This window comes from Eurytemora carolleeae, unplaced genomic scaffold (genome assembly GCF_000591075.1).
Source record: "Eurytemora carolleeae unplaced genomic scaffold, Eaff_2.0 scaffold299, whole genome shotgun sequence".
Taxonomy (NCBI): domain Eukaryota; kingdom Metazoa; phylum Arthropoda; class Copepoda; order Calanoida; family Temoridae; genus Eurytemora; species Eurytemora carolleeae.
This window is the reverse complement of record NW_019396463.1, coordinates 38,138-63,744: the sequence shown is the minus strand read 5'-3', so window position 1 is coordinate 63,744 and position 25,607 is coordinate 38,138. Positions and strand designations below refer to the sequence as shown.

The 25,607-nt window shown below is 32.8% G+C and overlaps 2 protein-coding genes across 4 annotated transcripts; one reads left to right on the top strand and one right to left on the bottom strand.

The window, feature by feature from the left end:
- Positions 1–211: 211 nt before the first annotated feature.
- LOC111703744 (ribose-phosphate pyrophosphokinase 2) lies at positions 212–10,257 on the top strand. The gene is made up of 13 exons (XM_023475782.1): positions 212–335; positions 1,455–1,513; positions 2,109–2,205; positions 2,958–3,070; positions 3,917–3,978; positions 4,530–4,614; positions 6,167–6,255; positions 7,457–7,555; positions 7,654–7,683; positions 8,380–8,493; positions 8,590–8,644; positions 8,991–9,073; positions 10,170–10,257. Exons 1-13 carry the CDS (start codon positions 302–304, stop codon positions 10,255–10,257), a joined length of 1,008 nt encoding a protein of 335 aa, XP_023331550.1. The 5' UTR covers positions 212–301.
- Positions 10,258–12,415: 2,158 nt separating this feature from the next.
- On the bottom strand, positions 12,416–17,982 carry LOC111703750 (endoplasmin). Of its 3 annotated transcripts, none has more exons than XM_023475789.1 (6): positions 17,859–17,982; positions 17,444–17,615; positions 15,825–15,920; positions 13,612–15,332; positions 13,299–13,517; positions 12,416–12,814 (listed from the first exon to the last, which is right to left on the bottom strand). In XM_023475789.1, exons 2-6 carry the CDS (start codon positions 17,591–17,593, stop codon positions 12,604–12,606), a joined length of 2,397 nt encoding a protein of 798 aa, XP_023331557.1. In that variant the 5' UTR covers positions 17,594–17,615; positions 17,859–17,982; the 3' UTR covers positions 12,416–12,603. The 3 variants fall into 3 exon arrangements, with proteins under 3 accessions (XP_023331557.1, XP_023331556.1, XP_023331555.1); XM_023475788.1 differs by having other exon boundaries at positions 17,444–17,612; XM_023475787.1 differs by lacking the exons at positions 17,444–17,615; positions 17,859–17,982 and adding an exon at positions 16,515–16,763.
- Between the last annotated feature and the right edge of the window lie 7,625 nt (positions 17,983–25,607).

Sequence of the window (25,607 nt, the reverse complement as noted above, 5' to 3'; positions counted from 1 at the left end):
GATTGAATGCGTGTGAAAAAAATTTCCTTCACACAAAAAAAATCTAAAATTAAAAACTTAGGAGCAGCAAAGTATTGATTGGTAATATATAATGTCAGGGTTTAGGGGTTATTATTTCTATATTTTCATGTAATTCATCAAATGCAGTTTTATAAGTATCAAATTAACTTAGTTTAAAAACTAATTAAAAATCTCTTTCAGATTTAGAATTTTTGAAAGATGAGAAGTGTTTGTGAAACTAAAGTTCTATATTTAATTAAAAAGATTAGATAAATCTAGCAGCACATGTGTCACGTGTGAAATGTGGGTTTTATCGTCTCAAGGTTCTGTAGAAGGTTTGGTAAAATTCCAGATTAAAGGGACTGTAGCCTAGTTTCAAGTGACCCTTCATGCAAAGATGGCAATGCCCGATTCACAATGTTACCCTTATAACCTTTGTCTGAAAAGTATGAATTAGATATCAATGATTATAATTTTGAAAGCTCACTATTTTTAATACAAAAGTGACTTGTGTATTTCTACTGCAGGAAAACGAATGGAAATTATCATGATAAAATCCCTTTTAAACCTAGAAATAAACTACAATATCTTGAAATTATGCTACACGCACCTCTGCCCCTTTAGTAAAAGTTTATTTAACCTATATGAAGCATAAAGTCTGTCGACCGCGTCAACCTTGTTTCACCGGCTAGTCCTGTCCATAGAGCTAGGTACAGTACAAACTGGGAACGGAAAGGTTGACCCGGCTCGGAAATTCAAATGTACATTAACAGCTGTCCCTGTAATTTCTTAACGAAAAATGACAGCTAAAGATCGGTATCGTCAAATCGCCAACTCTAACCGATTTTTTTTTGTAGAGTATTTGAAATATAACAGAAATAAACTTTAGAGATTTGTTATATTCATTATACTTTTATTTAAATGTTTTCAAAACAAATATTAGTTTTTCCGAAAATGAGATTGACACGCGGCATTTTTATTAAGTTGCGCAGTACGCTCCGGTTTCTTCAAAATTTTAATTCTAAACATAACAATTATACTATGTAAAAAGGAAGCCTGAAAATGTACAAATGAAACCAATTGTTGAATTTAAAAAGAAAGTATTTAAAACCTATTTTAAATGCATTTTATAAAAGAATCATATAAATACGACAGTACAAATTTATGTTTATTCACATTTCTGGGTCCCTGCTGCTGCAGCATTTTTTCATATCATTCGATACACCGATAAAACACTTTACTGAATACATATTAAATAATTAACCATTGCATTATAATGGCATATTTTAAGAGTTTTAGGTCGTTATTAAAGACTCATCTTCTGTAGGTAACCCTCTCAATCTTGTAGTCATGAAATTGCATTAATCTTTTTTAGATTTTGTTATTATTTTATGATATGTAGGAGGTATTTAAATCACCTATTAATTGTCTATTCATGATTTGTCTTTCTTTAGGTAAAAGGGAATTGAAACAGGGCAAGATGACAAATCCAGTTTCAAATCATGATATGAAGGTATAACCTGGTCCTGGTCCCAGTCCTTTTTCTAGTCTTGGTCCCAGTCCTTGATCTAGTCCTGGTACTAGTCCTGGTTCTAGACCTAGTCCTAATCCTGGTCCTAGTCCTGGTCCTGGTCCTAGTCCTGGTCCTGGTCCTAGTCCTGGTCCTAGTCCTGGTCCTGGTCCTAGTCCTGGTCCTGGCCATGTCCTTGTCCTGGTCCTAGTCCTAGTCCTTATCCTAATCCTTGTCCTAGTCCTTGTCCTAGTCTTATCTTAGTGTTGTCCTGGGATGGAATTTAATGAATTGGAGAGGTCGCTGAACCATCAATAATTCTCTTTTTCCCCGTTCTAGTATTATTTCGATTTCATTCGTTTTTTTCACACAGAGAGACCCAAAAACCGTGGAATAAGAAGACAACATTCAAGCGATATTTCATATTCTTTTAAGGCAATTCGCTTTCATTTATTACTAGTAGATAAAAAAATGAGACACTGCAAAAACACCTTGTTTCATCTTAATTTGAGTATTTAAAACCATAACTTGGGTTTCGCAGTCGTCTATCTGAACCTGCAGACTGTTTTTATAATTTAATAATAGCATTTCTTTCTAGGTATTCAGCGGATTATCTAATCCTGGCCTGAGCAGAAAAATTGCAAAATATTGCGGAGTCAAGCTTAGTTCTGCTGATTTTAATATTTGCACAAATGGTATATATAAGCTTTTCTCTCCCTTTTACAAAACTTTTCGGGTTTATCACACATTCACGAATACAGTGAGTTCTTATTTGTAGCCATGGCTAGTCCAGCTTCAGGGAAATATAACGATCCTCAAAAACATTTTGAATTTTTAAAAAACCTTTTGTCTGATTGCAAAGACTTATTTCTTAAAACCATTTTTGATCGTATCCTAAAATAAGTTACTATAATGATATTTTGATTTTTACTCCCTTTTCACTATTGCACTCCCTGTTCTGCCAATACATCCTATTATACTTCCTCTATACTCTATTGAACCTCTGTATTCCCTGTAATTCTCTGTACACTCTGCACTCTCAGTACCCTCTGTACTTCCTGTACTTCCTACACTTCCTGTACTCTTTGTAGTGTATCCTCTATACTCTCTGTAGTGTACGCTCTGTACTCTCTGTAGTGCACCCTCTGTACTCTCTGTAGTGTATTCTGTGTACCGTCTGTACTCTCTGTACATTCTTTGCTCGATGTACTTCCTGTTATCTCTGTACTCCCTGTACTCTCCGAGCCCTCTGCACTTCCTGTACTCGCAGTACTTCCTTTAATCCCTGTTCTTTATGTACTCCCTGCACTTCATTTCCTCCTTGTACTCTCTGTAACCTCTGCACTTCCTGTTTTCCCTGTTCTCTCTGTACACCATGTACTCCTTGTAATCCCTGTACTTACTGTACTCCCTGTACTATCTGTACTTCAATGGACTTCCTATATAGGTGAGAGTGAGGTTGAGATCCAGGATTCTGTGAGAGGGAAGAACGTTTATGTAGTTCAGTCTAGTGGTAGAGATACTAATAATCATCTTATGGGACTCCTACTCTTTATACAGGTATAGTCTTGTAGTAGAGATACTAATAATCATCTTATGGGACTCCTACTCTTTATACAGGTATAGTCTTGTAGTAGAGATACTAATAATCATCTTATGGGACTCCTATTCTTCATACAGGTATAGTCTTGTAGTAGAGATACTAATAATTATCTTATGGGACTCCTATTCTTTATTCAAGTACATAGTTTAGAGGTATAATCGAATCATCTTATGGAGTAGTAATGTCTTAATGTAATGCGATCTTAATGTGAACGAAATGTTCATAATTTGGTTTACAAATTCTAATTTAGATAGGTTTACGTTTTTAGAAATAAATATTTTTAGTGTAGCAAAAGTATATATTATTGCGAACAGATTTTATTGCGTAAGTTCATATTTACAGTATTTTTATCCAAATAAAACGTGACCTTAAAGAAACTAAATCTGATATTGAACCAAAGAGTATTCAATATTTATCTTGAGAATTATGAGAAGTTTAAATGCGAAAAACCTAGTGTGAATAAATTTTATGAAAAAAACTAAAAATGTAACTTTATTAGCTTATTTGTGTTTGTGTATCCACCATCTTTAACACCCTGTATTTTAATTTATCTCTACATTAATCCCTCTAATCTCACCCTGCCACAGATCACCTGACAATCTCAGCAATAACTCATTTCCTATCCAAAAACCAATTATATTTAGTATTGTTAACTAACTTAGGGCCAACCACTCTAAACAACCTACTCTGGTTAGGCGGGTCCAAACTGCATAGTAAATTGTGTTTTCTTATTTGTAATATCTCATGCTTTATAGTTGAATAAAAATATGAAATATGAATAAATATATAAGAAATATTTCTAGGCGTGTAAACTTGCTGGGGCGCGTAGAATAACAGCAGTTTTACCAATGCTTCCCTATGCCAGGTTAGAATATAAATATACATTTATAGCGTATTTTAAAATTTAAAAGATGGAAAACTATAATAACTGTTTTCTACTTGCGGTAGAAAATTCAAAATTTTAGAAACTCTAGAAATATAATTATCAAGTTGTCATGTTCAAATAGAAAGAAAAAGAAATATTTATCCATCATCGCCAATTGGTTAGTTAGGCAAAGCCTCCCTCCCTGGGTTTACAGTCTCCAAAAGGTACGTTGAGCCCCCCAGGAAAGAAAAAAAGAGGCCCCCCCCCCCCCCCGGTTAAATTCATGGATACGTCCCTCTGACTCTCAGGTTACCAAATGGTAAAATAACTCGCTGAAAAAAGTATAATAAAACAAATTTAAACTTCTTTAAAGAGTTTTTTATCGTGAACCAATGTATAATACTATAACAGTCATCGAGAGAAAACAAAATATAAACGATAAATTATTTTTAGAGAAAAAAATTCCCAAGAGCTAATGTTCATTTGGATTTTAAAATGTGTTCTAATTATTTTTTAATTTTGTTTTAATGTTTAAATTGTTTATCATCCAGAGGAGATCATAAGCAGCCGGATCGACGTATGCCGATTCCCGCCAAAATAATCGCCGGTATACTTGAAACAGCTGGTGTCAGCCAGGTTAGAATTTATTAATAAACAATAATTGAAAATAGTATTTGCTCAACTGCTTACCTTTGTTTAAACTATGCTGTTAGGAAACCTCTAGCTTCTTTTTTCCAGTAACAATTCCCTACTAACCTGAACACCTAAAAATACTGAAGTCTCTATATAGGTATACGTATTTTTAGGTATATTTAATTACGTAAAAATTCGTATTCAACTTTTTGGTAAAGAACTGTGGGTACATTTACGTATTTTTACGTAATTTTACGTATTTATCATACCAAGCGATTTCTTTAAGAGCTTAGGTTTTCCTGAAACGTATTTTTACGAAGAATGCTTTTTACCAAGTTTTTTTTTTTTAGGTTTTTATGTTTTATTTTATGCATTTTAACGTATTTTTTCGTTTTTTTTTCATTACTAAAAAATTGTATTTTTATTTAGAGTTTTGATGCAATCCTAAAAATACGTATATTTTTGTTCATTTCATTCGTTTTTAGGCTTTTATTTTACGCACTTTTACGCATTTTTCGTTTTTCTCTTTAGTTAACTTTTTTTAAACAGTTTTGAAGTTTTATATAAACCTAGAAATACGTATATTTTCGAATTTATATCAATTAATTTTTCTAAGCTTTTAGGTTTATATTTTTACGTATTTTTTCTTTTTTTCTTTTTTTAAAAATTGTATTTTTTAGAGTTGAAAAGTTTGAGGCACACCTTAAAAATACGTGCATTTTCGTAAATTTTTTTAGGTTTTTATTTTACAAATATTTACGTATTTTTCGGATTTTTCTTTACTTAAAAAATAGTAATTTTTTGAGTTGAAAAGTTTGATGCCAACTAATTTTTCTTCACAAAACCCCAACTGCACAAAAATGCATTTTTAAGTTAGAATTTAAAAATATTTTATCATTTTCAAGAAAATTGTTAGAATTAAATGCAAACATTTTGGTAACTACAATATTTTAAAATTTCTATCATTTTGGAGTAAAATGATGTTTTCATTAGAATCAAGGCCAATAAATTCTCGATTTTTGGATAAAATAGAAGTTCTACTTTGACAGTCTTAGAACAGGTATAATGGTAAGTGTATGAAGCATAGTAAATATTGAAAACGTAATTGTTGAAGATACAGACAAAATGCATAAATGAATTTTGATTTAATTAGATGGACAGAGATGAAGAAATAATGATGGTGTGAATTTGTGTGAAAGAATATTGGATTGGATTGAAAATAATTGATATCTATGAATGGATTTAAGAAATTTGTGGAATTAGCTGTATATATAAAGGAACAATGCGCATGCAAAATTATATTCAACTTCTTAACATTTTGGTTTTAGACCTTGAATATGCCTTAAAAATATTTATTTTTACGTACAAAAATTCCAAAATAAAATAAATAAATTCCAAAAATTCAGAATTTCTCTGTCAGAGCAGGTTGGCTGCTCTAGTTAGGTTTTAAATGGCTCAAGATTTGATTTGGATGCGTTTACCAAGATACATCGGATCGGTCAAAAACTAAAGTTTTAAAATCCATTAGCTCTTCTTTTAAAATGATTTAATTCAGGTTATAACCGTTGATATCCATTCCCCCCAGACTGAAGCATTCTTCTCTATCCCAGTAGACTGCTTAACCACCAGGTTTCTCTTCGAATGGTAAGCTTTAGTAATTCTTCAAGGGGGGGGAGGAGACTTATGAGAAAAAAATTAACAAAACTGGAATGGACTATTTTGTTGGTTTTGTGGGTCATCCCCATGTTTTTTAGCAATAAAAATTAAATCATAAATTCTAATAGATGTTTTGCGAAATTTGATGGAAGCTTTGCCTAAAGCCAAACATTTCAGAAATGAGGAATTTATAAACTGTTCACCCTCTAAAGAGCTAACATGAAAAATAGAATATATGAACCTTGTTTTGGGACTAAAAGTAGTTATATTATAAAATATTCACTCTTTAAGTAAAACACAACTGTTTCAATAAACTTTTTCTTATTTTTTCACAAGTCAGCCCCAGGAGACTTTAACGCTCCAGATTAGATTGTTATTAGATTGATATTTTATTTCTATTTCTCATTGGGGAAAATTTGTTCCCATATCCCCCCCCCTGAATAATAAGGTTAAAAAGAGTTATTTTTTAACCTTTTGATACATTTTTAAAGTTTTAAAAATGAATAAATAAAAAACAGGAATCCTTTTTATTTTGATACGTCAGAGATTACGCGAAAAATGTCCTTTTATATACTTTGTGTTTAATAAATGGGGCTTCTAGGCCGGAAAAAATGTTTAGTTAAAGAGAATATTTTAGTTGGGTTAAAGAGATTATTTTAGTTGGGTTAAAGAGAGAATTTTAATTGGGTTAAAGAGATTTTTATAGTTGGGTTAAAGAGATTATCATAGTTGGGTTGAAAAGAGTATTTTAGTTGGGTTAAAGAAAGTATTTTAGTTGGGTTAAAGAGTGTATTTTAGTTGGGTTAAAGAGTGTATTTTAGTTGGGTTAAAGAGAATATTTTAGTTGGGTTAAAGAGGATATTTTAGTTGGGTTAAAGAGAGTATTTTAGTTGGGTTAAAGAGAATATTTTAGTTGGGTTAAAGAGGATATTTTAGTTGGGTTAAAGAGAGTATTTTAGTTGGGTTAAAGAGAGTATTTTAGTTGGGTTAAACAGAATATTTTAGTTGGGTTATAGAGAGTATTTTAGTTGGGTTAAAGAGAGTATTTTAGTTGGGTTAAAGAGAGTATTTTAGTTGGGTTAAAGAGAGTATTTTAGTTGGGTTAAAGAGAGTATTTTAGTTGGGTTAAAGAGTGTATTTTAGTTGGGTTAAAGAGTGTATTTTAGTTGGGTTAAAGAGGATATTTTAGTTGGGTTAAAGAGAATGTTTCTGGTTGGGAGAGCAGTGTTGTATGTTCTCCGGATGAGGGTGGAACTAGAAGAGCAGGAATGCTGGCGGAGAGATTAAGGAAAATACTTTTAATTTCTTTTTTTGCCCTTTTTAAATAGAAGTTTTCTAAAACAAATTAAACAATTAATGGTATAATATAATAGTATTTGCCTTTAGACTACCTATGGCTCTAATACACAGAGACAGGTTGTAGAAACTATGATAATAGTATTCATGATAATAATAATGATATAATATTAATAATAATATTGATAATAATAATAATAAAAATATTAACATTAATAATAATAATATTACATATGAAATGAACCACCCAAAGGTGGGTATCAATATTCTAGTTGTCATCAAGTCTCCCCCTAACAAAGGTGGGTATCAATATTCTAGTTGTCATCAAGTCTCCCCCTAACAAAGGTGGGTATCAATATTCTAGTTGTCATCAAGTCTCCCCTAACAAAGGTGGGTATCAATATTCTAGTTGTCATCAAGTCTCCCCCCTAACAAAAGAACATTAAAGAGTTAAACACTTTTATTATACAAGTTAAACAAATAACTACAGACTACAGTTTCCTCAGAACCACAGGTTCTGCAGTTTCAGGCGATCCTTGCTCATCTGAAGTTCCGTCCCTGAGATTTACTGCTTCCCAGGACTCAGGTCGTCCGTCATAACACCATGGGGAGTTGGTGTTGGATTTGCTCTTTCCTCTCTTGAAGAGGGTTCTTCCCCAACTGATTTGTTTTTCCTCCCGTCTCTATGTTCTAAACCCAGATTCCGCCTTTTCTTATAGTCTCATGATAATAATAAATATAATAAGGATAATAATAATAATGCTAAAAAACAATAAAATTGATTAGCAAACGTTATTGTTGTTTTTTTTTCGTTAGGTTGAACTCTGAGCATATTATATCTGGAGATGTAAAGAATAAAACTGTGATTCTGGTTGATGATATGGTAGATACGTGTTATACACTACTCAATGCTCTAAACCATCTGGTCAAGTAAGTCGATATGGTAGATAAGGTTGATATTTCATTATTTTGAGACACCCTGTCAATGTTCCTACACTGTTATTTTAACTGGTTCTCTCTGTATAGTGTTGGTGGAGCAGCGAGTATCTATATTCTGGTCACACATGCAGTATTATCTCAGGTTAGTTAATCACTTAATCATTAAACAAAAATCAAATTTATGAATCAAATCAACTAACTAATCAAATAAATCAAATATAATTATTTCAAGTAACCAGTTGTTCAAAGGAAAACTTAATTATGTTAAGTTGATCAATTTGAAATTCTTTATTTTTCATATAAAACTAAATGGGACCGAATTTAATAAATATGAAGGATCCTTGAACTGCATACCGCCGGTTCAAATATAAATCATCGATTCAAATCCTTCCTTAATCTTTAACTTTGCATCAGTGGTTCTTTGAACCGACAGTTGGTAGCTCAGCGACGTAGCGCAAATTTATTTAACTGATTTGTGTTTGGTTAAGGTTCCCGGGGAACTATTCCAGCACCCTCAGCTGAAGAGGATGGTTGTTTCCAATACAGTTACAGAGGACTACGGACATCTAAGGTGGTTTTAGCATATTAAAAGGAATGGGGGGGGGGGGGACAATGAAATATCCTTCCCTGCACTGGCGTAGACCTTAGATATTTCAAACTATCAATTCTGTTGGATCAAATAATATAAAGTTTTAAAAATGTAAATCTAAAATAACTTTTTTAAAAAAAGGTTGTAAGTTTCAACTTGAAACTTACGAAACGAAGAATTTAAATTTTCCAGATTAATTTAAATATAAAATTACAATTATGTAAATTTCTTTTAAAAAACTGGTTTTTCATTTGTAACAGCTTCAAAAAAGACTGCAAACGATATTTTTCGGAATCAAATGGATCGAAAAAATCGGAATTCTGAATGAATTCAGTCTTTGCATGCAACTCTGATATTCTAATCCCTATATCTCTGCAACCCAACATCATAAACCTGATATATTCTAAATATTAAAGGTTTAGTTTGTGGCAAAGACTCAACTTCTTTAACGTCCTTTGTCGGCCTAAAGCTTAAGTAGCATTTTTTAATCGCATAAATACAGAGAGTTTTTATAAAATATTTAATAAAGGAACTTTTTTCAAATATTATAGTTTGAAATATTAAAGATCTACGACATCCATTGGATTGAGTTTGTGGCAAAAACAGAGTTCCTATGGTCTTTTTTCCTTATTTTTTGGTTTCTAAATTAACTTTTAGAAGTCGGTATATTAAAATTTAAAACTTTTTTTCTCTCTAAGACCAATTTTCAGTTTTGTGAGCATATTAATAATAACTTGTCTAACTTTTCAATCAAATTATTTATGAATTAATTGCTATATTTCGAGTTTTCAGTAGCTATATTTATCTTCAGTCCTACTATCTACAAATCTAAAATTAATTGTCTCAATCGACTTAAAAATATTTAATCCCGAAAACCTTTTCTTTCTCCCTTTCTACCTAAGGCTGGGCGTGCTCCTACTTTTTAAAAATCGTTCCGTTCTGTTCGTTCCTGTGAAAGAACTATTGTTCCCCAGGAACGACGCCCAGCCCTTTCTCTCCCAGCTGAGAGAACACAGAAGACGCAATACGTATACAGTAGTTTACCCCACAATAGTATAAACTATATACCTTTATTTAGTGAGAAGATTACAGTTCTTGATGTAAGTGATGTCATCGGAGAAGCAATCAGGAATCAGAATAAAATAAAGATGTATTTTCATGCCTAGTGGGTCACTTTGTATCCAGAACACTTTTTGATGTTCAATTTACAAAATTTGCCTGAGCACCGTAGTAGCGCCAGTTCTCATTATGCGTCTAATAAATTAACAATAAACAAAAGGAATCTATTGTCAAAAACTTTGTTTTTATAAACCCCATCTTTGAACCCCAATTTGATGTTTCAAACTAAGAAATATGTTTGATTTTATTAATCTGAGTTTGAAATACCAAAGGTTTACACCACAAGGTGCAAAGATATAGGGACGAGAAAATTTGATTTCGCGAAAAAAGCTTGCAATTGCTTTGAAGACTGATTCTACAAACTATAGGTGAATTTTTGCTTAGTGTTCACGGATCTCAGCTGAACTTCGGAGATTTTATTATTTTAATGTTTGAGTGAACCAATGTTATAGAAATGTAACAAAAGTCGTCTTCTGATCACCAACATTTTAATCAAATATTTAAACTAGAATCTCGAATATTCGTGTGTACGTAACCTTTAGGTTTCTGGGTGGTGTTTAAAAAATCTTGCATTGAAATGTTTTTGAATTAATGCGGGAAAACAATATCTCTGTCATAAATCTTTAGAATAGAGGTACAAACTAAATAAGACGACATTGTTCTAAAAACTCTGAATTTTAGGATTTAAAATAGGGTTTCTATTCGCATATTTCTGCATATCGTAGCAGAATTATACCTAATACAATAATACAGAGGAATTGATTTTTTTTCTCCTGGTTTACCCACAAAGGATGAGACTTCAGAGACGACTGTACGCAGTACGAAATTTATTGTTTATTTTTATTTTTTTATGATGCAAATGATTCCTTGAAACTTTAACTATTTTCTTTCTTCGCCTAAACATTAAAAAGACTGCAAAAAAACTATATTCATGGCATAATACTGAGTTTAACCTTGAAAACATTTAAGGTCGTCTTTTTCAGTCTCATCCATTTTGGGTAATCCTGTATTTCTGCAACCCTATGTTTTTATCGACCTACAGACCATAGATATGTCAAACTACGTTTGAATTCTGATAGATCATGTTACCATAAGTTTGAAATATTATAGATTCTATTATCTAAAGATTTTGCTATTATCTAATAAATTTCCGACTTTCAATTTTCTTACATCTTTAAAACGGCAATAATAAAATTTAGTAATTAATTTTAACTACAATTGTATATTTAAATTTGTAGAAATCTTATGTAGATTTTTCATCTACAAGTTGTCCCAAGAAACCTGGGAATTTAGAATTCGTTATCGTCTTTGTTATGAATTAGCATTGTAATACCCGATATTAAATTAGACATTATATTATTATGTCTGCAAGAATTTATTTTATGAAAACGGTAAATGGCTGTAAAGATGAGTACATATAATGTAACCGCGTATGCAGTCAAAACATAAACAAACAAATTGTGAATATCGTAAGTATCACTATACTAAATTAAAGATTATTTGAAATGACGATATCGAATTCGTCACTTAATTCCCATGTTTATTGGAACCTTGTAGATGAAAAATCAACAACAGATTTCTACAAATTAAAATTGCATCAATTGGCCGGAAAAAAGGGGCAGAGCGGCTAGCCCTCCTACAAGGAAACTTTTCAAAATTTTGCTATAAAATCGAGTAATTTTAGCTTTAATTATATGTTATGTAGGAAATTGTCTAATTTGTCAACAATACTAGTAATTTAAGCCTAAAGTGGATATTCAGCGTTACCTGAATTTGATGTTTTGCATAATATGGCACTTGGAAAATTATTTAGTTTAAATTTACAATATTGGAAAACAGAGGTTGCTTGAAAAATATTTTTGCAGGGGCGTAGCGGAGATTCAGCCTAGGTGTGCACTTTTTTAAAGCTTTTTAAAAGGGGCACTGGACCCCCCATGTGCATGGGTACTAATTGAATTTGAAGAGAAAGGGGGATGTACTTGTCCCCTTGCACCCCCCCCCCTCGTCACAGGCCTATAAATGACCCCGTTTGTAAAGATGACGCGCCTAACCTACGACAGTAGAAGTCAAGAGCGTAAATAAGCTTTAGGCTATTTGTAAATATTTCTCCCAAAATTGCAATACATATTTGTAAACACAAATAAGAGTAATTTATAATTAAGCTAGAAAATACCTTTAACTAGAAATATTTCCAACTCAGGGATATTAAATTTGTTTACATATTTATTAAAAAATTCACAATTCATCCATATTTCACATCCGTTCATCATAATAACAATTTAACTCAACTTTGCTGGGTGTATTAACATGTAAATCACATTTGTGCGTCAACAAGACGCTGGAACATTTTGTGCGTCAAGAACGCAAACTAAAGCGTCAATAGTTCTAGAGATCTATAATTCATCATGCGCCTCATCTCCAACCTCCTCCTCTTCCTCGTCATCTATCTCCTCATCCTCATCGTCCTGATCATCAACAGGATCCTCCTCGGGGAGATCCTCCTCATCCTCAACAGTTTCGTCTTCTGATACTCCGAGGGTCTGTCTCATCATTTTCTCAATGTGCTCTGCGAAGTTAACCGTGTCCTTCAACATGTATCCAGATCTGAAATTAAAGAAAATCATTCAAAATAAATATTTCTCTGAGCCAGGATATAGTTCAGAATAACTCTCATATTTTTCAAAGATCTCAAGTCAGAATATCAAACTTTGAGAGGGTTTTGAACGCATTTTTTTGCATAGTTAAAAAATAATATGAATCTGTTAGTCCAGACATAAAACTGTTGACTGACGCAAAGAAAAACGACATTAGTAATGGATTAATGTGGCAATTAAAAATAGAACTTCTGTTGGTTTCTAGGTTCTTTTTAATCATTGCCAAAGCTAAAGGTAAAAATTTAAAAAAAGGAATTTTCTTTAATTATAAATAAAAAACGTCACCCTAAAAATCATTTATTTTCCCCATTTAGAGGATGAAGTCCTAAAACACATCTAGAGGGAAATAATTTTGAAAAGTGGGGAGGGGGTTTAAAGAAATTCTAAACTATGAAGTTTACTACAAATAACCCAAATATGTTACAAATATTGACCTTAGAGTGGCAGTGTTGTACATCATGAGCGCCATATCCTTCGCAACAGGATCCGCTGGGTTATCCTCCACCCTTCTCAACAGCTCCTTAATCAAGGGGTGGCGGGGGTTGATCTCCAGGGTCTTCTTTTGGTTGAGGTAGTAGTCTCGCTGCATATCCTGAGTCTTACTGTGGGTCTGGGACTGGATAATACGCTGCATGTTGGCAGTCCATCCAAACCTGAAGAAAATATTTCATAAAAGAAACCAAATCTACAGACCAAACCCGAAAGAAAAATTCAAATAAATTTCCGGAAAACAGGTTTTTAACTTACTTGGATGTGATAAGTGCACAAGGAGACTCAGCTAATCTTTCTGAGATCTCAGCTCGGAGAATATGATCCTTGAGGGCATCCTCTCCCATCCACTTAACCAGAGGCTCAAACCTCTCGGTGACCTCCGCCTTTCTGGCCTTGGCGGCCTCGGTATCTCCGTCAATACTGAATCCTTCCTTTGCAACATTCTGGAACTTTTTTCCCTCAAACTCAGGCAGAGCAGAGATAGCGTACTCGTCGACAGCCTCAGTTAGGTAGAGGATCTCATAACCCTTCTTTAATAGCCTCTCAACGAAGGGAGACTTCTCGACCTCCTCCTTGCTGCCTCCTGCCATATAGAAGATGTGCTCCTGCTTGTCCTTCATCCTCTCCACGTACTCTGCAAGAGAGGTGAGCTGACCACTGGATGAGATGAACCGGAGAAGTTTGGCAAGACGTGTTCGGTTTGCTGTATCTTCGATTACTCCAAGCTTGATGTTGGTAGAGTACTCACTCCAGAAAGCGGGATACTTCTCTTCAGAAATCTTCTTGATCATGTCCAGGGTCTTCCTCACCAACTTTTTCTTGATCACCTTCAGGAGCTTGTGCTGCTGCAGGGTCTCTCTGCTCACATTAAGGGGAAGATCATCGGAATCAACAACACCTCGGACGAAGCTAAGATAGTTAGGCATCATATCTTGGAAATCGTCGGTAATGAAGACACGCCTAACATACAGCTTGATGTTCTCCTTCTTCTGTCCGTACTTGTTGAAGTCCTCACTGGGCTGGGTGTTGGGGACGAAAAGAAGAGACTTGAAGGTGACTTCTCCCTCAGCAATGAAGTGAACATGAGTGACGGGTCCGTTTTTATCCTTGGTGATCGCCTTGTAGAACTCATCATAGTCCTCCTCGGGGATCTCTTCAGGCTTCCTCGTCCAGATAGGTTTAGATTCATTACACAGCTCCCAGTCCCAGGTCGTCTTCTCAACCTTCTTGGTCTTGGGCTTAGCCTCAGCTTCTTCCTTCTCCTCTTCAACAACAACATCATCTTCATCTTCAGCTTTCTTCTCTGGTTCCTCAGCAACCTCCTCTTCCTCATCCTCAATAGGTTCTTCAACAGTGCTTGTGGATGATCCCCACAGATAGATATTGAAGTTGATGAATTGTGAATACTTCTTGATGAGCTCCCTGATGGAGTCGTGCTCCAGGAAGTCGTAAGCCTCCTCCTTGAGGTAGACAGAGATGGTTGTTCCTCTTTTCAAAGTGTCTCCACGGGGATCCTTTGCAATGGAATAGCTGTTGGAGTCAGATTCCCAAACGTACTGCTCGTCATCGTTATGCTTGGTGGTAACAATAACCTTATCAGCTACAAGGAAAGCGGAGTAGAAGCCGACACCAAACTGACCAATAAGATCGCTGAATTCAGAGGTTGAGGCAGCATCCTGAAGTTTACTTAAGAAATCAGCTGTTCCGGACTTGGCTATTGTTCCCAGGTTATTGATCAGGTCCTGCTTGGTCATACCTATACCAGTATCAGTGATATGCAGCACATGGTTATCCTTATCCGCCTTGATCTTTATACTTAGCTCCGCAGTGGAGTCCAGTATGCTCTTATCCGTCAGAGAGAGGAGTCGAACCTTGTCTAGAGCATCGGAGGCGTTGGAGATCAACTCCCTGAGGAAGATCTCTTTGTTCCTGTACAATGAGTTGATGATCAGCTTCATCATTCGGTTTACCTCGGCCTATACAAAACAATATTAAAATTTCAGCATCTAACCTAAAAACTAAATAATTTAGTGTTTCTAAATAAACATGCACTATGCACATTGCAAAGTGATATCATAAATAAAAAATCAAGAACTGAAGTTAGAATAAAAAATATCGAGAAAACAGTATCAATTGGATTTTCTGAAACAGTACAACAAAATGGCCGTTTTACACTTTTTTCTAGTAAATTCCTCTATATATTCTATTCTCTATGGTGATTCTGCTCTTACATAAATTCATTTCGGATTCACTAGGGTACTGTTTAAGCATTATCTGAAAAAAGATATCCTAAATTTTCCCTTCGAAAAATAATCATTTTAAATTGTGGCTTTTTAAAAGAGGGCCTCATAAATAGAGGGAGATTAAGAAAACCCTTTAAGCTGAAACAACAACAATATCTTCCGCATTAATACTCAGGTTAAGGATGAAAGGTACCGTTGTAAATCGAGGCTGTAAAATTGGTGTACCTGGAAAGCGTGTTTTTCCGAGCTGTCTCTCATTAGTTTCATTTCAGCAACACTCATACCATCCAACTTTATAGCCTCTTCTTCTCTGTCAAGAACCTTGATAACAAAATATATTTTTATTATTTAAACATGGAAATCAAATTAAGGAAACATTATTGACTATGTAAAATCAAGTAATTATTTAAAACTGATGTTAAGGAAATTATTCATGAAGAATTTGCCAAAAATTTAATTAAGTCATAATAGTATATCTGATTACTGGTGAATCAATCAATAGTATTTTTAGAATAAAATGGAGTTGTACTGTAAACCTCAAAACAAAATAGTTAAAAACATAGTAAAGTATGACAATTTACTGTCCTATAATAACTTGTTAGATATTTGAAATAGTTTCACATATCGAGTTTCAACCGTACCAAATTGTTTAGTATACAAATACAATACAAATATATAACTCACTATCCGTTTTATTCCCCTCCCTACTAATACAATACATATATACATCACTATCCGTTCTACTTCCCTCCCTACTAATACAATACATATATACCTCACTATCTGTTCTACTCCCTCCCTACTAATACAATACCTATATATACCTCACTATCCCTTCTACTCCCCTCCCTACTAATACAATACATGTATACCTCACTAACCGTTCTACTTCCCTCCCTACTTATACATATATACCTCACTATCCGTTCTACTCCCCTCCCTACTAATACAATACATATATACCTCACTATCCGTTCTACTTCGCTCCCTACTAATACAATACATATGTACCTCACTATCCGTTCTACTTCCCTCCCTATTAATACAATACATATATACCTCACTATCCGTTCTACTTCCCTCCTTACTAATACAATACATATATACCTCGCTATCCGTTATACTTCCCTCCCTACTAATACAATACATATATACCTCGCTATCCGTTCTACTTCCCTCCCAATACAATACATATATACCTCACTATCCGTTCTACTTCCCTCCCTACTAATACAATACATATATACCTCACTATCCGTTCCTACTCCCCTACCTACTAATACAATACATATATATACCTTACTGTCCCTTCTACTTCCCCCCCCTACTAATACAATACATATATACCTCACTAACCCTTCTACTACCCTCCCTACTAATACAATACATATATACCTCGCTATACGTTATACTTCCCTCCCTACTAATACAATACATATATACCTCGATATCCGTTCTACTTCCCTCCCAATACAATACATATATACCTCACTATCCTTTCTACTTCCCTCCCTACTAATACAATACATATATGCCTCACTATCCCTTCTACTTCCCTCCCTACTAATACAATACATATATACCTCACTATCCCTTCTACTTCCCACCCTACTAATACAATACATATATATTATATACCTCACTATCCGTTCTACTTCCCTCGCTACTAATACAATACATATATACCTCACTATCCCTTCTACTTCCCACCCTACTAATACAATACATATATATTATATACCTCACTATCCCTTCTACTTCCCACCCTACTAATACAATACATATATATTATATACCTCACTATCCGTTCTACTTCCCTCCCTACTAATACAATACATATATACCTCACTATCCGTTCTACTACCCTCCCTACTGCTCCCAAGATCAGGTTCAACTGTATCCAGGACTATATCATCCTCCTCAGCTCTAGCTCCAGCAGCAAGGACTAGGATAAGGATGCAGCCCAACCATCCGAACCTTGATCTTTCAATCATGATTTGCAGATTGTATAACCTATTAAAGAAAACTTATTAAAAATGTAGTCCTAGATTATGTAAAATTTTATACTTCATATTATTAAGGTAGTATTTGCCAGCGTTTACAAAGTTAAATTCTGCAGCAAGGTTTCTTATTACTTAATGTTTTCTAATTTTTAACGATCAGCATTGTTTGTTTATAACTTAAATTATTAGATTTGCAATAATATAACTGTTGGTCAAAAGTTTATAAAAAAATTAAAGTTAAAATAATTTAAAATACCTTATTATTTAATTTTACTTGTAGATGAAAAAAAATTAAGTTTTTGGCTACGAACTCAAGCAGACACTGATTCTACACAAGCTTCAACTAGAGAAACCAAGGGAAGAGTGACGTATACTACATAGATATCCCGGCTCTGCTGGACCAATAGGAGAGTAGCACGATACCTTTATCAACCAATAGCAGGAGGCCTGGTGGCATTACCAGGTTAACGTATACACAGGAAAGCTGTACACTGTATATATATAATCGTCTGCACAGATATATTATGTTTTGTTTGTTTATTTTTTTTATAGCTTTCTATTTTATTTTTTATCTTTTCTGTAATTTTATCTATATAAAAGTAAAACATTTTCCCTTTCCCAATTTCTTTCCTTTTTTGATTGGTTGAGTAAATTTCCTTTTATTATTTCTGACCAGCTTTTTCAATTTCATATTTTTTTAGTATTTATACTTTGACTTTTTATACTCCTTAAACCTTTTAAACTTCCCATTTAATGTTGTTTACCATCAAGAGTAAAGAAGTAAAGACATACAGAGTTTTATCAAAGTGGAAGGGGGAGGGGGACAATTTTCCTTCAGATTACTGCCCATTCCCATCCAAGAATACTCCTTTCCTTTCCTTACTTTTTTAAATTTAATTTTTAATTCCCACCACGTCTATTATTAGAGGTTTTTAAATATTTTCTCCTTTATACACTTAATTTTGTATGTTTCGTTAAATTTCATTAAAAAATACTTACTGACTAACTTAGATCCGTCCATTGAATTTACTGTAGACAGGGGCGGGGGCAAGATTTTTTAGGAACAAAAAAAATAATAATTAGGAACAAAAAATCGTGCCGCAGACGAAATTTTTGTTGACTTAAAAGACTTAAAAAGAGTCAAAATTAATGACTAAAGACTAAAAACTAGATTTTTAACTTTAAGGAACAAAATTTACGGATTAGAACAGGAATTTAGGAACAATTAAAAGATTTTTCAGGAATTAGGAACAAAAATAAAGGATTAGGACAGGGATTTAGGAACAATTAAAAGATTGTTCAGGAATTATGAACAAAATTAAAGGATTCGGACAGGGATTTAGGAACAATAAAAAGATTGTTCAGGAATTAGGAACAAAAATAATGGATTAGGACAGGGATTTAGGAACAATAAAAAGATTGTTCAGGAATTAGGAACAAAAATATAGGATTAGGACAGGGATTTAAGGTTGGTCGGACACAGTATTAGGAACAGGAACAATAATAGGAACATTAGCAATTTAAAAACAAAAAGAAATTATGCATGAAAATTAGGACCAATATTACAATTTTGATAAATGAGTATTGATTAAGAAACATTACTAGATATGCACAATATTATAACTTAAGTCTAGTTTCTTATAAATTTCTAATTCTAAATTTATCGCTAACAATAACATTTACTTGTTGTCGTTGATTTTTAAATTAAACTGAAGAAAAGAAAGTCAAAATTTCCATTAAAAAAAAAATCTTGAAATTGAAAAACACATACGATTTATAAAATTGGGAACATTTTTTGCCTCGAAATCTGTCAGGGGGTGGCGAATGTCCCCCCGCCACCCCCCTGTATCCGCCCCTGACTGTAGATTCCAATTCTCCTTCCCATTTTCCTCCCATACTTTCCCTTGATAGATTTCTTTGGATGGGATCGTTCTTGATAGTTCCGTTGGTTCGTTGTTCGACACACAAAGCTGTAGAACTCTATACTCTTTACCAAACATTGGTATATTTTAAGCTGGTTTAACTAAACTATATTTTGGGTTTAATATATTACAGGTTAAATGTATTGACCGATAGGTCTGTTCAGAAATTAACAAACATATACAAGACATATGAATTAGGGTTATTACTATATTTATTACATACATTCCTTCCCATGCATTCATTCCTTCTACTTACCATATCCTCCCATATTTATTTCTTCAATATCCCTTTAGATTATTAAAGATTCCTTTCCAATTCCATATATCCTTTCCTTCCTCTATCCAAATACTTCTTCCTTAATATACTTCTTCAGATTACTGTCCATATCCAGGGGCGTACAAAGGAATTTGTCCAGGGGTGTTAACGTTTTTCTTTTCAGGGGGGGGCTTAGCACCCATTTTTGCTTGACAACTCTATGGAAGTGGAAACCGTATTAGATTTTACTGATCCACTTGGGTAGCTGAGCCCCAATTGCCCCCCATCTGTCCACATCCATTGTTTATATTCCAAAAACTTCTTTCTTCAATATCTCTTAAAATAACTAGATATATTTTTTATATTTCTATTCATATCTATTCCTTGCCCTAACATTTTCAGCTGAACCATACTCCTATACCTTTAATGTTCCTTCAGATAAATTCCCATATCCATTCCTCTCCTTCCCATGAAACTTTAATTTCTATATTTTTTCTTTATTCATTTTTTATTTTCTTTCTAATCCTAATAATTTTTTTCTTTATTCCTTTCAAGATCTTTTCTTATTCCTCATCATTTCTTTTCTCTATTCCTTACCATATTCTTTCTTATTCCTCATCATTTCTTTTCTCTATTCCTTTCAATATTAGTTCTTATTCCTCATCATGTATTTTCTTATTCCTTTCAATATCCTGTCTTATTCCTCATCATGTATTTTCTCTATTCCTTTCAATATCCTTTCTTATTCCTCATCATTTATTTTCTTTATTCCTTTCAATATCCTTTTTTTCCCTTATCATATCTTTTCTCTATTCCTTTCAATATTAGTTCTTATTCCTCATCATTTGTTTTCTCTTTTCTTTTAAATATCCTTTCTTATTCCTTATCATGTATTTTCTCTATTACTTACCATACTCTTTCTTATTCCTCATCAGTTATTTTCTCTATTCCTTACCATATTCTTTCTTATTCCTCATCAGTTATTTTCTCTATTCCTTACCATATTCTTTAATTCTTATTCCTTATCATTTATTTTCTCTATTCCTTACAATATTCTTTCTTATTCCTTATCATGTCTATTCTCTATTCCTTACCATATTCTTTCTTATTCCTTATCATTTATTTTCTCTATTCCTTACCATACTTTTTCTTTTCCCTCATCATGTCTTTTCTCTATTCCTTACTATATTCTTTCTTATTCCTCATCAGTTATTTTCTCTATTCCTTACCATATTCTTTCTTATTCCTCATCATATCTTTTCTCTATTCCTTACCATACTCTTTCTTATTCCTCATCAGTTATTTTCTCTATTCCTTACCATATTCTTTCTTATTCCTCATCAGTTATTTTCTCTATTCCTTACAATATTCTTTCTTATTCCTTATCAGTTATTTTCTCTATTCCTTACAATATCCTTTCTTTTTCCTCATCATGTCTTTTCTCTATTCCTTACCATATTCTTTCTTATTCCTCATCATTTATTTTCTCTTTTTTTAAAAATATTCTTTACCATATTCTTTTCAATAAATACTTTCTTGTTCCTCTATTATTTTCTTTTTTTTCTATTCCTGTCCGTATCCTTGCATGCTCATTTTCATGTCTTTCCTCTTTACTTTTTGAATAAATTATGATTTAAAATGGTTAAAGGGACTGTAAGCCTAATTTTAAGTTTCCCGCCATGCAAAGATTTACAACGGTACCCTTGAAACCTTAATTATATCAAATGTGGAAGATATCGTCATTTTTCTGACTTGAAAAGTGTTTTTTTTTTCTGCTAGTTTCTCCACACTTACACAGAGAAACTGGAAATGAAAATATACATTTTAAACAAACAAAAGTACCCTTACAGTCTCTGTAAAGATAAACATTCCGCCGTGCGCACCATGCACGTTATGAATATTCAATACATAAAAAATAAACATTTTGTTCCTTAAAAAGACCCTTCTTTTATAAAGTGGCACATGTACGTTTACTTCACAACGGTAACCTTAAAACCTAAAGCTCTAGCTGATCAAGTATAACGCATTGGATATCCATTGTTTTCTTGGTTTCTCTACAATTGTGACTTGCGCTCATTGCGCTTGTTTTGCTTTAGAAACGAAGGATTGAAATTAACAGAAGCAAATACTCAAGCCAGAAAACGACATTATCTTTAACATAAGTGATCAAATTAAAGCACTGACCTAGAGGTATAACCTGTAAACTTGGTTGGTTGGATTTAAAGGATTTTTAATATTTCTTTTTCTTATCAATAATTGTTATGGAAAATAATTCTAGAAGTTTTGCTTGATAGCATACAAGATTTTAAACTAAAACGGTCCTGCCTCTTATCTCCCCATTCCCTGCCCGCCCGTCTACAGTTATAACCAGTTAACACTAACCACCCGCAGTTTAGAAAAGATTAAACATCTGAAAAGCAATCTTTCACACAATACATTTATCGCCCTTTTCCCACTCCTCCCCTCCCCTTCCCCCCTTCCTCCACTTCTCTCACAGTTGTTTCTTTCTTTTTGTTCTCACACCTATTTGAGTGTCCTAGGGGGTACATATTATTTATATTATTTACCCATTAGAAACTACTTTTAATTTTACACAGGATAGTTTTAATGTCTTAGAAAATAACTTTTAATTTTACACAGGACAGTTTTAAATATCTTAGAAACTATACTTTTAATTTTACACAGGGCAGTTTTTATGTCATAGAAGCTACTTTTGATTTTACACAGGACAGTTTCTAATATCTTAGAAACTACTTTTAATTATACATAGGACAGTTTTTAATGTTTTAGAAACTACTTTTAATTATACACAGGACAGTTTTAATGTCTTAGAAACTACTTTTAATTTTAGACAAGACAGTTTAAATGTCTTAGAAACTACTTTTAATTTTACACAGGACAGTTTCTAATATCTTAGAAACTACTTTTAATTATACATAGGACAGTTTTTAATGTTTTAGAAACTACTTTTAATTATACACAGGACAGTTTTAATGTCTTAGAAACTACTTTTAATTTTAGACAAGACAGTTTAAATGTCTTAGAAACTACTTTTAATTTTACACAGGACAGTTTCTAATATCTTAGAAACTACTTTTAATTATACATAGGACAGTTTTTAATGTTTTAGAAACTACTTAAAATTATACACAGGACAGTGTTAATGTCTTAGAAACTACTTTTAATTTTACACAGGATAGTTTTTAATATCTTATCATTGACTGTGCATCAGAACAGACGCGACAAAAGTTAAACAAAAAGAAAACATTTAAAGAAAAAACATTAGTGGTGTTCTTATAAGGCAAAAATACTATTAACAAATCTTAGAAAACTACAAAATAAATGAAAATTCAATTTGAAGGAAGGAATTGAGTTTTTGCCACAAATCCCAATTTTATAATTCCTATCTCAACAACCAGATGATGCATACCTTTCATATTTCAAACTTACATTGTTTGATCCACCGGAATTCATAGTTTTAAATATCTACGGTCTACGATATTTGGTTTTAAAGAAATTGGGTTTTAAAAATCCGAGTTTGTGGCAAAGACTCAATTCCTTTTCAGTAACTTTATTTGTATGTTTTCTAAATAACAATTAGTTTTTTTTATTTATATCGGTTTGCATACATCATACATATTGCAGAGATGATAAAACATAAAAACAGTATTTTTAGGGACTGCATACAGTTTAGATGTAATTGAACCAAACCTCATTTATAGATTGATGAATGTCCGATTCACAACGGTATTCATGAAACCATCCTCTGATGAAGAATAATTGAGATATCTATGTTTTCCATCCGAAATTTTTTTTTGCTGTGGTTTCTCTTAAAGGTTATTTGTGCAGGAGCCGCAAAACAATAGAGGAAATTGTCTAAACTCTTTTAAATATGGAATTATATAAAATAGAGAAAGGATATGCTAGCTAAATGTAATACAAAGTCCCATTTAATTTGTAATTTGGTTTCACTTTAAACAAATGTAGTACAATAATGTTCATAGTGTCCTTAATTTTTTCTGATTTTTTTTGTTTACATATCTTTAAAGTTTTTAAACAAACACTTGCAAATTTTAGAATTCCAAATAAAAAAGCTATATTCAGGAGAGTTGCACAAAAAAGTTACAACTGTATGCACCGGACGACAATAATCACACTTTTTTTGCACAAAAAGGAACAACTCATCCTGTATGTATTTGTTTCTTTAAGTTCTCAAACTATAGAATAGAGGTAAAGAAATGAACAATAACGGCTTTAAAGAATTTAGAAGAACTGAAGTATGAATTATGATTTAAGCAGATTTAAAACTACATTTTAAATATTTTAAAGTAATATCAAGTAAAAGAAGGGCCATCATAAATACTTTATTTAACATCCCAGTTTTATAATTTCCAAAAATGTAAAATGATCAAGTTATAAATATTGGATAGATAACGTTTAAGAAGCAGAATCAATTGCAGATATCTTTAATTCAATGTTCGTATTTGTAATAACATTTTTTGGGGAAAGGAATTATAGCCGTGGCCACAAACTCAAATTTCAATAAATCTTTGCAACCTGATGTAAACCTTAGATATTTCAAACTAAGATTATTTGATCCAACAGTATTCATTATTTTAAACATCCAAGGTACAATATTGGGTTGCATAGTTATATAAGGATAAGAAAATCATAGTTTGTAGCAAAGACTCCAATTCTGGAGAAAAATAACCTAGCAATCTATTTTGTAAACTTAAACATAAAATCATTTTGTAAACCTAGAATAGCGGAGGAAGGCAGGTGGCCATAATTCTTGTTGAATTCTTAAACTGTTTTACAATGAAATTTTTGACAAATTTGACTGAGTATTGCATCTTGAAATATTACAAAGTTGGTTAATGAGTGATTTTAAGATGGATTTAGGATAATGAGTCAGTAATTGAATAATCATTAGACTTTGTGATATTTCAAGATGCAATACTAAGTCAAATTTGTCAAAAATTTCATTGTAAAACAGTTTAAGAATTCAACACACAAAACATTAATAGAATTGAAAAATTGGTTTGAGTTGTGCTTTTTTGAGTGACGCGGCTGGATTCTTAAAAATCAGACTTTAAAGGCGCTAAATATACTATTTAAGAAGTAGTTTTGCCCGAAAGAGTCACATGTGGTGGTACGGAAGGGGAAATAGTGGTGGCTCACGGCTGCCGGAAGAGAAAAAAGCTAATATGTGGCCGCCTGCCTTCCCCAGCTCTTAGAAGAGCTATTGAGAATAAAAGATATACAACCCGAAAATAAGTATTCTCTCCTCATTGTCTAAAATAAAAATTAAAGGACTACGAGGTCAAATAGTTGTGCCAGTAAAACAGAAGTTGGCGATTAAATTGTTAATTGTTTATACAGATTACTGTGCAGTCTTACTGCATGAAACCAAGACGTCCACGCTCTCACGCAAAAATTGTGCAGTATTTTGCCAATAACTCTTCTATGAAACTAAAGCTAGAATGATACAAGACGCAGCGATATATTAGAATTATGCTCTAACGATATTGAGACTGGGCAGACTTTAAAGTTTCATCAGGCCTTGGTCAGTTAAAGCTGTTCCTTGCTAACACCAAAATCTATTTTTTCAGCAAAAGATTTAAAGTTTTTTAAGTATTTCTAGTTTCAGGTTTAAATGAGTATTTTACCAAAACCTGAAAGATTTCTTATTTAGACTAAAACTAAAAATATTGTTAAACCATTATGTTTGGTATGGGTTGGCGTGAAAACTAAGAATATTTATAAACCATTATATTTGGTTTGGGTACTGGCGTGAAAACTAAGATATTTAGTTTAGTTGCATGTT

Bases quoted from the DNA above. Each gene is read 5' to 3' on its own strand.
- LOC111703744 (XM_023475782.1), top strand. From the start codon at position 302: ATGTGGGTTTTATCGTCTCAAGGTTCTGTAGAAG. The intron at 6,256-7,456 runs GTAAGCTTTAGT...AGGATATTTTAG, and splicing joins ACCAGGTTTCTCTTCGAATG to TTGGGTTAAAGAGAATGTTT. The intron at 9,074-10,169 runs GTGGTTTTAGCA...ACCTTTATTTAG, and splicing joins GAGGACTACGGACATCTAAG to TGAGAAGATTACAGTTCTTG.
- LOC111703750 (XM_023475787.1), bottom strand. From the start codon at position 16,748: ATGTATTGTATTAGTAGGGAGGGAAGTATAACGGATAGCGAGGTATAT. The intron at 15,921-16,514 runs GTATATATGTAT...TTTGTTATCAAG, and splicing joins GGAGTAGAACGGATAGTGAG to GTTCTTGACAGAGAAGAAGA. The intron at 13,518-13,611 runs GTAAGTTAAAAA...TATTTTCTTCAG, and splicing joins TGTGCACTTATCACATCCAA to GTTTGGATGGACTGCCAACA.